The sequence below is a fragment of the Carcharhinus amblyrhynchos genome, chromosome 5 (genome assembly GCF_965287045.1).
Source record: "Carcharhinus amblyrhynchos chromosome 5, sCarAmb.v2.hapA, whole genome shotgun sequence".
Classification (NCBI taxonomy): Eukaryota; Metazoa; Chordata; class Chondrichthyes; order Carcharhiniformes; family Carcharhinidae; genus Carcharhinus; species Carcharhinus amblyrhynchos.
This window is the reverse complement of record NC_137328.1, coordinates 74,617,078-74,628,931: the sequence shown is the minus strand read 5'-3', so window position 1 is coordinate 74,628,931 and position 11,854 is coordinate 74,617,078. Positions and strand designations below refer to the sequence as shown.

At 42.5% G+C, this 11,854-nt stretch overlaps 1 protein-coding gene across 4 annotated transcripts in view; it reads right to left on the bottom strand.

Moving 5' to 3' along the window:
- epb41l4a (erythrocyte membrane protein band 4.1 like 4A) overlaps nt 1-9,511 on the bottom strand; it is a 189,400-nt gene extending 179,889 nt beyond the window's left edge. The window contains exons 1-2 of one of the 4 annotated variants that reach the window (XM_080189021.1): nt 9,446-9,511; nt 8,122-8,516 (exon numbers count right to left, since the gene is read on the bottom strand). In XM_080189021.1, coding sequence (XP_080045147.1) covers nt 8,122-8,220 — 99 coding nt within the window. In that variant the 5' untranslated portion in view covers nt 8,221-8,516; nt 9,446-9,511. Of the gene's footprint in view, nt 1-8,121; nt 8,517-8,646; nt 8,753-8,809; nt 9,294-9,445 lie in introns of those variants that run through there. The other 3 variants (XM_080189022.1, XM_080189023.1, XM_080189024.1) reach the window with 3 other exon arrangements.
- Between the last annotated feature and the right edge of the window lie 2,343 nt (nt 9,512-11,854).

The following is an 11,854-nucleotide window of genomic DNA, read 5'->3' as shown; positions in this document are numbered from 1 at the left end:
TGAGGCCACACTTGAAGTACTGTGTACAGTTTTGGTCTCCTTACTTGGGAAAAGATATATTGGCACTGGAGGGGGTGCAGAGGAGATTCACTAAGTTGATTCCAGAGTTGAGAGGGTTGACTTATGAGGAGAGACTGAGTACACTGGAGGTATACTCATTGGAATTCAGAAGAATGAGGGGGTATCTTATTGAAAGATATAGGAAGGATTATGAAGGGAATAAATAAAATAGAAGCAAGGAAGTTGTTTCCACTGGTGGGTGAAACTAGAACTAGGAGGTATGGCCTCAAAATACAGGGAAGCAGATTTAGGACTGAGTTGAGGAGGAACTTCTTCACACAAAGGGTTGTGAATCTGTGGAATTCCCTGCCCAGTGAAGGAGTTGAGGCTACCTCATTGAATGTTTTTAAGGCAAGGATAGATAAATTTTTGAACAATAAAGGAATTAAGGGTTACGGTGAGCAGGCAGGTAAATGGAACTGAGTCCACAAAAAGATCAGCTATTATTCTTATTGAATGGCAGAGCAGGCACAAGTGGCCAGATGGCCTACTCCTGTTCCTAGTTCTTATTACAATACTGCCAGCTTGTGCACAAAGAGCAGATCCACTTGTAACATTCTAAATGGAGCTAAACTGAGATATAGCACAGGCCGGTGTTCTCACTTACACAAACTACAGGAAATTGTTCTGATTGGGTTTGGAAGGGTGGTTAAATCAACAATTTCCCAGAATTCCTTCCCCCAAAATGGCCTACATATTTTGCTCTTCCCATTAAATTGCATGGCTGGTGGTATGCATGGAGATTGAGGGTTCTGGCATTAAGTTGCAACATGGCTGTTGGATAGGTTTAAATGGACCAGTCTTTAGCCATCCATCCATTTTGTATGATCATTTCCTGTCCTGAGTGCCACCTCTCTTCCACTTTCTTCTGCCGGGAGAAAGGTACAAAAGTCTGAGGACACGTATTAACCGACTGAAGAACAGCTTCTTCCCTGCTGCCATCAGACTATTGAATGGACCTACCTCAGAGTTGATGGTTCTCTACACCCTAGCTATGACTGTAACACTACAGTCTGCATTCTCTCATTTCCTTCTCTATGAAGGGTATGCTTTGTCTGTATAGCGCGCAAGAAACAATACTTTTCACTGTATGCTAATACATGTGACAATAATAAATCAAATCAAATTGTGGGTCACTGGCTGATAGTTATACTCCTGGAACCATATTGATGTCAGAATGTTGCTAGACTATTTTGTAGATCAATTTTCATAAACTTTGACACCAATATCTGCAATATTGAGATTGCCCAAACCCTTTTAAAAAAAAGTTCAACATCACCTTTGGTTATTAGGACAAACCGTTTGGGCCAAATCATTTTGCTAGAGCGACTGCCGTTATTCGAGGGAATAAAGCACAAGCCAGAAAAATTAATTCAGAACACAACAAAATGTTACTGCAGCTTCACAGTTTTCAGCCCATTCATGTGGCATCCAAGAGAATTATCTCTAGCCATCAAAAACTCACCTTTTTGAATTACTATGCATTAAGGTTCCACAGAATTGTATAATTTCCCTTTATCAACTTTGAGAATTCAACAATTTCCCCTATATGTTTCGTGTGTGCGCGTGCGCGCGGGGATGGAGGTGGGTTGGGCAGTGGGAGTCATTATTCAAAACACAACCCCACATTTCAACCATAAGATGTATATAATTTAAGTCCCTCAAAATGCTACAAACTACACAAAACCAATGAAGAATTAAATTGGCTTTGTGAAATAATTGCCACTTTTACATCAAGTGGATAATCCTTAAAGCCTGGTAGATTTGGGTTGGAAGCATTTGGATGCAGTAAAATTAGCTTCCCTTTTGAAAATACATCAGAAAATACAGTAACATTGAAGGCATAATCACAACAGTGACCATAGCTATCAACTGCTCCAAATGACTACAGTGCTGCTCCGCTTTGAATGCCAATATGTGAAATTGTACATCCCTTTGAAAAAAGTGGCAAAATGCCTGACCACTATTTCTTCACTGGTTGATGAGATCTGAAAATACAGCTCATCGTAAGTCAGAATTATAACGTGCACCTTTTTAAAAAAATCTATTTTCAACGCACAACCTTGTCAAAGACACTGGTAACCATCATTCACCAACATATTTCAGTACCTTTTAGTATTTAGATATTCTCCATTCCTACTTTAACTATTGTCAATTCATACTTTATGCGTGACTCACCTAATCAAAACTTGCCATCAAAATTACATTTTTTGTCATAATTCACCCACAAATCAAAAGAAACTTGAATATAATAATTATAGAGGCAAATTCCCACAATTCCGACAAGGAGTTGCCTCAGTGTCATAATGACTAATTTTAATGTTCTGTATAGTCAGGTAGAAGTTACAGTCAACTACATCATGCTGAAACAGTGTAACACCAATTCTTTTCTCCACTTCAATATAAATGTTAGCCCATTGAACAAATAGAAAGATAATACAAGGCTAAATTTGTGAAGTTTATGCTCTGGCACACAGCCTCATTTGATAAGAACACAGATCTGAGAAATGAGCACAAAAGTGCCGAAATAGTGACCAATCCTAATTACTGAAAACTGAGCTCTGTGAATCGGGTAAATTAATCTGCACGTCCAGTTATCTAATTCATGTTCTGATTGAGCAAACATCCACTTTTGATGCAAGTTCATTCACGTGGCAATTCTGGTGACAATCATTTCTGCTGCATTTTGTTACTCAAATTATTCATTATTCTCCTCAGATGGGAAAAGTAAACCGCCTGCCAATGTAGAAATGTTTATGGTGCTAAAATATTGCACTTGTAATTGCCTATACTCAAGAAAGTTGAGATACTAACAGTATATTTAATTAGCAAACCATTTTTGCACTTATTGGTTCTTTAATTGTAAAGGAATTTCTAAACCATTTTAATTAATTCCCAATTGATGGAATTCTCAAGTGATTCAATAATTATTCCAACCATTAATAACTGGCACAAAATAGCATCATAATTCCCTCATACTCCAGGTAAAACCATGAAAGTCTGCTTTTACACTAGTAGTGCAAAATCTAATGGCACCAGTACAGAACATAGAACATTACAGCACAGTACAGGCCCTTCGGCCCTCAATGTTGTGCTGAGCAATGTCCAATCCCAAGATCAAGCTATCCCCTCCCTATAATTCTGGAGTGCTCCATGTGCCTATCCAATAACCGCTTGGAAGTTCCGAAAGTGTCCGACTCCACGATCACAGCAGTCAGTCTATTCCACACCCCAACCACTCTGAGTAAAGAATCTACTTCGGACATCCCTCCTGTTTCTTCCACCATGAACCTTATAGTTATGCCCTCTAGTAACAGCTACATCCACCTGAGGAAAGTCTCTGCACATCCACTCAATCTAACCCCCTCATCATCTTATAAACCTCTATTAAGTCACCTCTCATCCTCCTCCGCTCTAAAGAGAAAAGCCCCAGCTCCCTCAACCTTTCCTCATAAGGTCTACTCTCCAAACCAGGCAGCATCCTGGTAAATCTCCTCAGCACTCTCTCCAATGCTTCCACATCCTTCTTATAGTGAGGTGACCAACACTGCACACAATTTTCCAAATGTGGTCTCACCAACGTTCGGTATAGTTGCAGCATAACCCCACAGCTCTTAAACTCAAACCCCCTGTTAATAAATGCTAACACACTATAGGCCTTCTTCACGGCTCTATCCACTTGAGTGGCAACCTTCAGAGATCTGTGGATATGAACCCCAAGATCTCTCTGTTCCTCCACATTCCTTAGAAGCCTGCCGTTGACCCTGTAATCTGCATTCAAGTTTGTCCTACCAAAATGAATCACCTCACACTTATCAGGGTTAAACTCCATCCGCCACTTTTCGGCCCAGTTCTGCATCCTATCAATGTCTCTTTGCAGCCTGCAAGAGCCCTCCAATTCATCCACTACTCCACCAATCTTGGTGTCATCAGCAAATTTACTAAACCACCCTTCAGCCCCTTCTTCCAAGTCACTGATAAAAATCACAAAAAGCAGAGGACCCAGCACTGACCTCTGTGGTACACTGCTGGTAACTGGCCTCCAGTCTGAAAATTTTCCCTCCACCACCACCCTCTGTCTTCTAAGAGACAGCCAGTTACTTATCTAATCAGCCAAATTTCATTCTATCCCACACATCCTTATCTTCTTCATGAGCCTACCATGGGGAAGCTTATCAAACGCCTTACTATCACCATGGCGCATCTAATTTACCATACTTGAATTTTCTGTTGCCTAGAGAAGACACGTGAGAGAGATCACACCCCAGACCATGTACTTGGTTACATTCCAATACTTATATTATGTTAATACATTTGCAGGAGCTTCATTTCCTGAAGGGTGGATTTATTTTTCTGTGCTGGTCTGTTTTAACAGTAATAGGAGAAGTTGCCCCATAATCTGTTCAATGCAAACATAAAAGGTAAAAATAAGGTAATTATCCAGCAGTAATCTTGCTGCAATTTTGAAAATATCAATTTAGGTAGATGTCATTACTGCCATTCAAGACTGCTGGAAAATAACACGGCTGAAAACATATGTAAACAGATGGAAAATATTGTTATTAACACATTCTGCTATTGTATTTTTATGCCAGTATCAGCAATCATTAACATTCTCTTTGCCTTGCGCCCATAATATTTGTCCAATCTCTCCTATAGTTCCCAACTATCCCTGACCTTCTACTCTGCTCCACCCCAGCCCCCTTAAACATAGTCTCAAATCCATAACATTTCTCCCTCTCTTTAATTCTGACAGACTAGAAATGTTAATTTCTCTCTCCACAGATGCTACCAGATCGGTTGCACCTTTCCAGATTTTCTGTCTTTGTTTCAGATTCCAGCATTTACAGTAACTTATTTTTATTTTAGTGCTTAATTCATCATCACTTCTCTGCCAAAAATGCCTGGATTGAAGTAGTATCTCTCCAAAGGGATTTTCATTTGTCTCTTTCTTGCTTTCCTTTTCCTTCTTGGTGTTATCAAAACTCGTTATCGCAGCCAAATTTCCTCCTCCATGACTGTCTCAATTTCTGACTCACCCCATCTGGATTCCAACCGAAGTTCCATCCCTCAATATTTCGAATCCACACAGGATGCTCTTTTACATGCCAAACAAGTAAACAAACTCAAATTAACTTAGGGACAAATTAAAAGTGGCAGCCCCCCAAAAAGGAAGGGGGGGCACGACGTGAACAAAACCGAAGTCTAAAGGAAACTTAAAACATTAAATCAAAATGTGATTGTAGTGTTTCCTGGACATATAACGGTCCTCTGTTCTTGCTGCAACCTGAGAGCCAAACTCAGTGCTTTGAGCTGCTGGCTTTATGTGCACACTCAACCTCTCTCCATTAGCGATAATTCGCCCTATCGCACAGCTGTCTTTGTCCCCAGGTCCATTTCGTTCTTCATCTCATCCAATACCTGAATAAGTAGCTTTCTCTCTTCCTTTCAGATGGTAAGGAATGCAAGCTACAACAACTTATTGATGCCAATGCCAATGCCAATGCCCATGGAGGACCCCCCCCCCCAGCCCCACCCACACCTTTCCATCCCTCAGGCCCCATTCCTGCTTCTAGTCCCAGCCCTTGCCGTGTCTTCACCATAATCTTGGACTTTGCCCGCTCTAAAGCTAAATGTTCTGTACTCAAAAAAATGACTCAGTTTCATCCCATCTCAATGAATTTTGGGCTCAGCACTATGTTGAACTCTTCTTTCATCATCTCTGTCTCAGTATTCACTTCTTTGGGCAGGAATCCTACACTGTTCAATGGATCCTTTCACCTGCCTCCAGTATTGTCCTACTACTGTATCCTTCCCTCTGGCCTCCTACTTGCTCTTGACCTCTTCATTGAAAATTGTGTGACCTCAGCTGTCTCAATTTGTCTACTCCTCTCACCCACTCCAACGTACCCCCTTCTGAACTTGCTGCGCTCCGTTCTCTCAAGTCCAATCCTGACTTTATCAAATCTGCTGACAAGGGTGGTAGTTGTTCTCTGGCAAACTGCCCTCTATCATAGAGGCTGAGCGCCAACTCAGAGACATTTCCGTGGATCATGGTTCTACCACTGAACATCAAGCCATTGTTTCTAGGATGGTCACTGATCTCATCTCCTCTGGAGAACTTCCCTTCACAGCCTGCACATCCCACTTCTAACTCCTTCACAAGTTTGACAGACTGTCCCAGTAGACCCATCTTTGCAGCCTGCTCCTGCCGCACTGAACTAAATTTTTTCCCTTCTTGACTCTATTCTCTCTCCTTGTTCAGTCTTTTCCCACCTATGTTTATGATTCCTCTGATGTCCCCTTCACTATCAACATTCAATCCCTCTACACTATTCCCCACCAGGATTGTCTGAGGGCTCTCCATTTCTTCCCTGAACAGAGGTCCAAACAATCCACATCCACATTCCTCCACCTGGCTGAACTTGTTCTCTCACTGAACAATTTCTCCTTTAACTGCTCTCACTTTCTGCAAATAAAAAGGTGATGCCTTGTTATCTGCTTGGGCATCAGTTATGCCAGTCTCTTTTAGGGTACATGGAACATTCCTTGTTCTAGTTCTACTCAGGCCGCCTTCCACAACTCTTTTTCCGGCAAACTGATGGCTATATCAGTTACACTTCAGACTCTCATCTGTACCTAGAAAAAACTAATTTTGCTTCCAATTTCCACTCTTTTCTCACCTTCACATGGTCCACGTTTGTCCCTTCATTTCCTTTTCCTGATTCCTCGGTCTCCAATTCTGGTGAGAGATTGACTTCCAACATTCATCACAAGCCCACTGATTCCCATAGCTGCCTTGACTACACCACCTCACACCCTGCTTCCTGCAAGGCCTCCATTCTATTCTTTCAGTTTCTCCACCTCCGTCACATCTGTTCTGATGTTAACTTCCAAAATGGTGCTTCTGATGGGTCTTCCTTTTTCCTGAACTGAAGTTTTCCCCCACCGTGGTTGACCCATCTCCTGCACTTGTGTCCTCATCCCTTCCCCTCTCTCCCAGAAGCATGATAGTGTCTCCTTTGTCCTTAGTTTTCAGCACACCAGTCTCCGCCTTCAAAGGATCATCCTTCACCAGTTCCGCCAACTCCAGCATGATGCCACCACCAAACACATCTTCCCCTCACCTCCCTTATCAGTATTCCACAGGGACCACTCCCTCCATGACAATCTGGTGCATTCCTCCATCACTCCCAGCTTCTCATCTCCATCCAATGGCACCTTCCCATGCAACCATAGAAGTTGCAGCACCTACCCTTTACCTCCTCCCTCCTCACCGTCAAATACTTCTTTCAGGTAAAGCAGCAATTCATTTGCACCTATTCAGTATACTGCATCTGCTGCTCACAATGTGATCTCCTCTATAATGCAAATTGGGCAATCACTTTGCAGAGTACCTTCTGCAGTCAGGATTACAACCTTGCTGTCACTTGCCATTTCAACTAACCACTTCGCTCTCGTGCCCACATGTCTGTCCTTGGTCTGCAGCAATGTTCCAGTGAAGTCCAACCTAAACTGGAGGAACAGGACCTTATCTTCGATAGGCACTTCACAGCCTTCTGGATTTAACATCAAGTTCAACAACTTCAGACTATGAACTGATTCCTCTATCTTGACCACCTTTATTTTCTTTATCCCAATGCACCTCCCCCCACAGGACCAACTACCACTTGTTCTTAAGTACTGCTTTTAGAGAGCACTGACCCTTGTTCTGCTGTTCATGCATATTGCCATTGGATTTATGAGTGTATCAGCACCTTTCTGAGGCTGTAACACGACCATTAACATTCCCTTTGACATGTTCCATAACATTTTTAATCCAATCTTTCCTATAGTTCCCATTTATCTTTGACATTCTACTTTGCTCCACCTACTCTTAACCAGCATAAAGTTCATCATATTTTTTCCTTTAACTCTACAAAGCACTGGAAAAGTCCTTTACTCTCTTCACAGACGCCGCCAGGCCTGCTGAGTTTATCCAGCATTTTTCGTTTTTATGAAAAATATCAGTGCACAGAATGGACACTAGCCCACTTGATGGATGGACTAGGATCAACTTACTTTTATTCCTTGTTGTTGGGTAGTTAGGGTGAGTTTGGACTCGTCTAAAAGCAAAACTTCGCAATAAAATTCTTCCTGTGCCGCGCAGAAGCAGCCCATCGCTGCATTGAAACCAGAGAGAGATTAAACCAGTCGTGAAGTCAAATAACTTAGCCCAGTTTCGGTGCAAAGCGATCCGTTTGAAGTTCAGTTAATCAAGTACATGGGGTGATGACATTGCAGAGTGCCACAAGTACCAGCTAGTAACATGCATCATCATTTCTGGAATCCCATCCCTTTTCTGATGAAACTGCCGTCAGAGAGTGAAGGCAAGTGGCTATATTCTCGAAATAATGTGTCAGTGAGACAATTCCGTCGACGATACAACTCCGGCGAACTGGGTCTCGAGGTGAAATCTGGAAGAGGAACAATAACGCACTTACAGAATATCACACTTCACATATTGCACTGAGTTTTCGTAAATATTATTAAGGAAGCAAAATAAGTAACAATCCCTTTCAGGATGCTATATTTAGTTTGAAGTACTGTTCTGTCCCTCTTCGGAATAGCAAAGAATCAAATGTAACATTTGCCCAAATGAAAAAGAAACAGCTAAATGTATTTATCTCCCGGTTATAAAAGCTACTTGTTAATAAGCTATTTGAAAGATCTGATTAAAAAGCACTGTTATTTGCAGTTAGCCACTAACCTGTGTAGGGGCTGGCTGGCTGGTCCCTCCCTTCACAATAGCTCATTAACAGTGAAGGATGTGCCGGCTTTCTGTGCCTAAATAACCTAACACAAAGTTACATTGTTCACACGAGCTCGCCTCCCATTTCCTTCAACCGAAAAGCGGCGTTAAAGCAGCCGCAGTGGGAGACGGGACAGACAATATCATCCCCGGGTGTGTAGAAAAACCAGAGAGGATCCCGAACTGGGTCCTGGTAAAGAGGAAGCTCACCCTGTCTGTTCCAGGTCACAAACCTTTATCCTGGTTCACACAGCTCCCTCTCTCAGCACTCCCCTCACTCTCTCTCTCATATCTCCCACAGCTCCCTTTTCTCTCTCTAAACTCACTCGCTCTCAGCTCCCTCTCCTTTCTCTATGCTCTCTCTCACTAAGCTCCCACTGCTCCCCTTTCTCTCTCTAAACTCTGTCTCTGTCTAAGCTCGCTCTCAGCTCCTCCTTTCTCACTGTCTCTGCTCTCTCAGCTCCCTCTCTGTCTGTGCTCTTTCTCAGCTCTAAGTTCTCTTTCTCTCTCTCTCTCTCTGTGACTCTCGGTTACACAGCTCCTCACATTCCCAGCCACAGCCTATTGCTTTGCTGTCTGTAACCGGTTGCTTACCGAGCCTGTGTGTGGCACCGGGCCGCCGGGTTTGGGCTCCGGTAACCGGGGAAACGGCGCCGTCCCTTCACCCGGAGCGTGCGCGCCCCCGAGAGCCGGCTTGCAGGCTGGAGCTTGTAGTTTTCGTTGGACAAAAGATTTGGCATCAGTCATCAATTGTAACCACAATGTCAGCTTGGGTAGGCAGCCAGAGAGCTGGCCCACTGCATCACCACCATCACAATCCCGATAGATATAAAACTCCGGCTTCACAAAGGGAAAAGATCATCATTTTCAAATTGGACACTTCTGATCTGCAGCTTAAAGCTGTCCATCCTCACTGCTCTCTTACCCAATAATCATTCCATCTGATTGATGTGAAGCGGCATTTTCTGAGCGTTTCGACTTCATGCTTAGCAACCTAAAAAGGTAGCAAAAAAATGAACCAGCAGCTACTCTTCAGCTCGAACATGTCTCATTACAAACCATTGACATAAATAAGATGTATGGGCTGTGTAACATAACCTGTCAACTTAATAAATAGCCACTCTTCCTTGTCTGTATTGAAGAAAATTAAACAGAAGCGCATCAACATTTGAAGGGGAAAATCTAAACACCAAACGTACAAAATCCGTCCTGCATTTCTATAGTGATCCAGGATATACTATTTGGAAGATGCTGCATTTCTACATTAAAAATTCTTTAATCTTTTATCTTAAAACATTATTTAGCTACTGATAGTTTATTAACCTAAAAAAAAGCAATATTTTGATTTTCAACAGATTAACCAAACTATCTATTTCCCAAAGGTGTTCTGCCAAATCTAACCATCTGCACCAGTTTACAGGGCGACCTAACTGTATGGATAAAGGACTGGCTAACTAACCAGAAAGAGTTGGAATAAATGGGACTTTTTTCAAGATGACAGATTGTAACTCGTGGAGTGACACAAAAACCAGAAGCATTAATATACAAACTATATTATATGACTTGGATGAAGGGATTTGTGTTTTGGCCAATTTCACTGGCAATATGAAGACAGGTAGGGAAGGAAGTTGTGCATGGGATGCAAAGTGTCTGCACAGGATATATTTAGGTTACATGAGTGGATAAGATATAAGGTTGTCTGGTTTGGCAGCAAGAATAGAAAAGTAGAATATTACTTTGATTTGATTTCATTTATTACTGTCACATGTATTAACACACAGTGAAAAGTATTGTTCCTTGTGCACTATACAGACGAAACATACCATTCATAGAAAAGGAAATGAGAGAGTGCAGAATGCAGTATCATAGTCATAGCTAGGGTGTAGAGAAAGATCAACTTAATGCAAGGTAAGTCCATTCAAAAGTCTGACAGCAGCAGTGAAGAAGCTGTTTTTGAGTTGGTTGGTACATGACCTCAGACTTTGTATCTTTTTCCCAAGGGAAGAAGGTGGAAGAGAGAATGCCCAGGGTGCGTGGGGTTTTTAATAATGCTGGCTGCTTTGCTGAGGCAGCAGGAAGTGTAGACAGAGTCAATGGATGGGAGGCTGGTTTGCGTGCTGGACTGGGCTACATTCATGACATTTTGTAGTTCCTTGCAGTCTTGGGCAGAACAGGAGACATACCAAGCTGTATATAACCAAAAAGGATGCTTTCTATGCTGCATCTGTAAAAATTGGTGAGAGTCATAGCTGACATGCCAAACTTCCTTGGTCTTCTGAGAAAATAGAGGCGTCGGTGGGCTTTCTTAACTATAGTGTCAGCAGGGGGAACCAAGACAGGTTGTTAGCAACGTGGACACCTAAAAACCTGAAGTTCTCAACCCTTTCTACTTCATCCCCATTGATGTAGACAGGGGCATGTTCTCCTTTGTGCTTCCTGAAGTCAATGACAATCTCCTTTGTTTTATTAACATTGAGGGAGAGATTGTTATTGCTGCATCAGTTCACCAGATTCTCTATCTCATTCCTGTACTCTGTCTTGTCATTGTTTGAGATCCGACCCATTACGGTGGTGTTGTCAGCAAACTTGAAAATCGAATTGGAGGGGAATTTTGTCACATCGTCATAGTCATTTACAACAACCTGAGGTTCCTATCTGCTTCAGGAGGATGACCATCATCCTGGTACCTAAGAAAACCAAGCAGCATGCCTTAATGACTATCGGCCGGTGGCTCTGACATCCATCATTATGAAGTGCTTCAAAAAGTTGGTCATGGCATGAATCAATTCCAGCCTCCGACTACCTCGATCCACTACAGTTTGCCTACCATCACAACATGTCCACAGCAGACACCATTTCCCTGGCCCTGCACTCAACCCTGGAACACCCAGATAACCTGGGCCTTGGCACCTCCCTCTGCAACTGGATCCTGAACTTCCTAACTCACAGACCACAATCAGTAAGGACAGGTGACAACACCTCCTCCACGATCATCCTCAACAG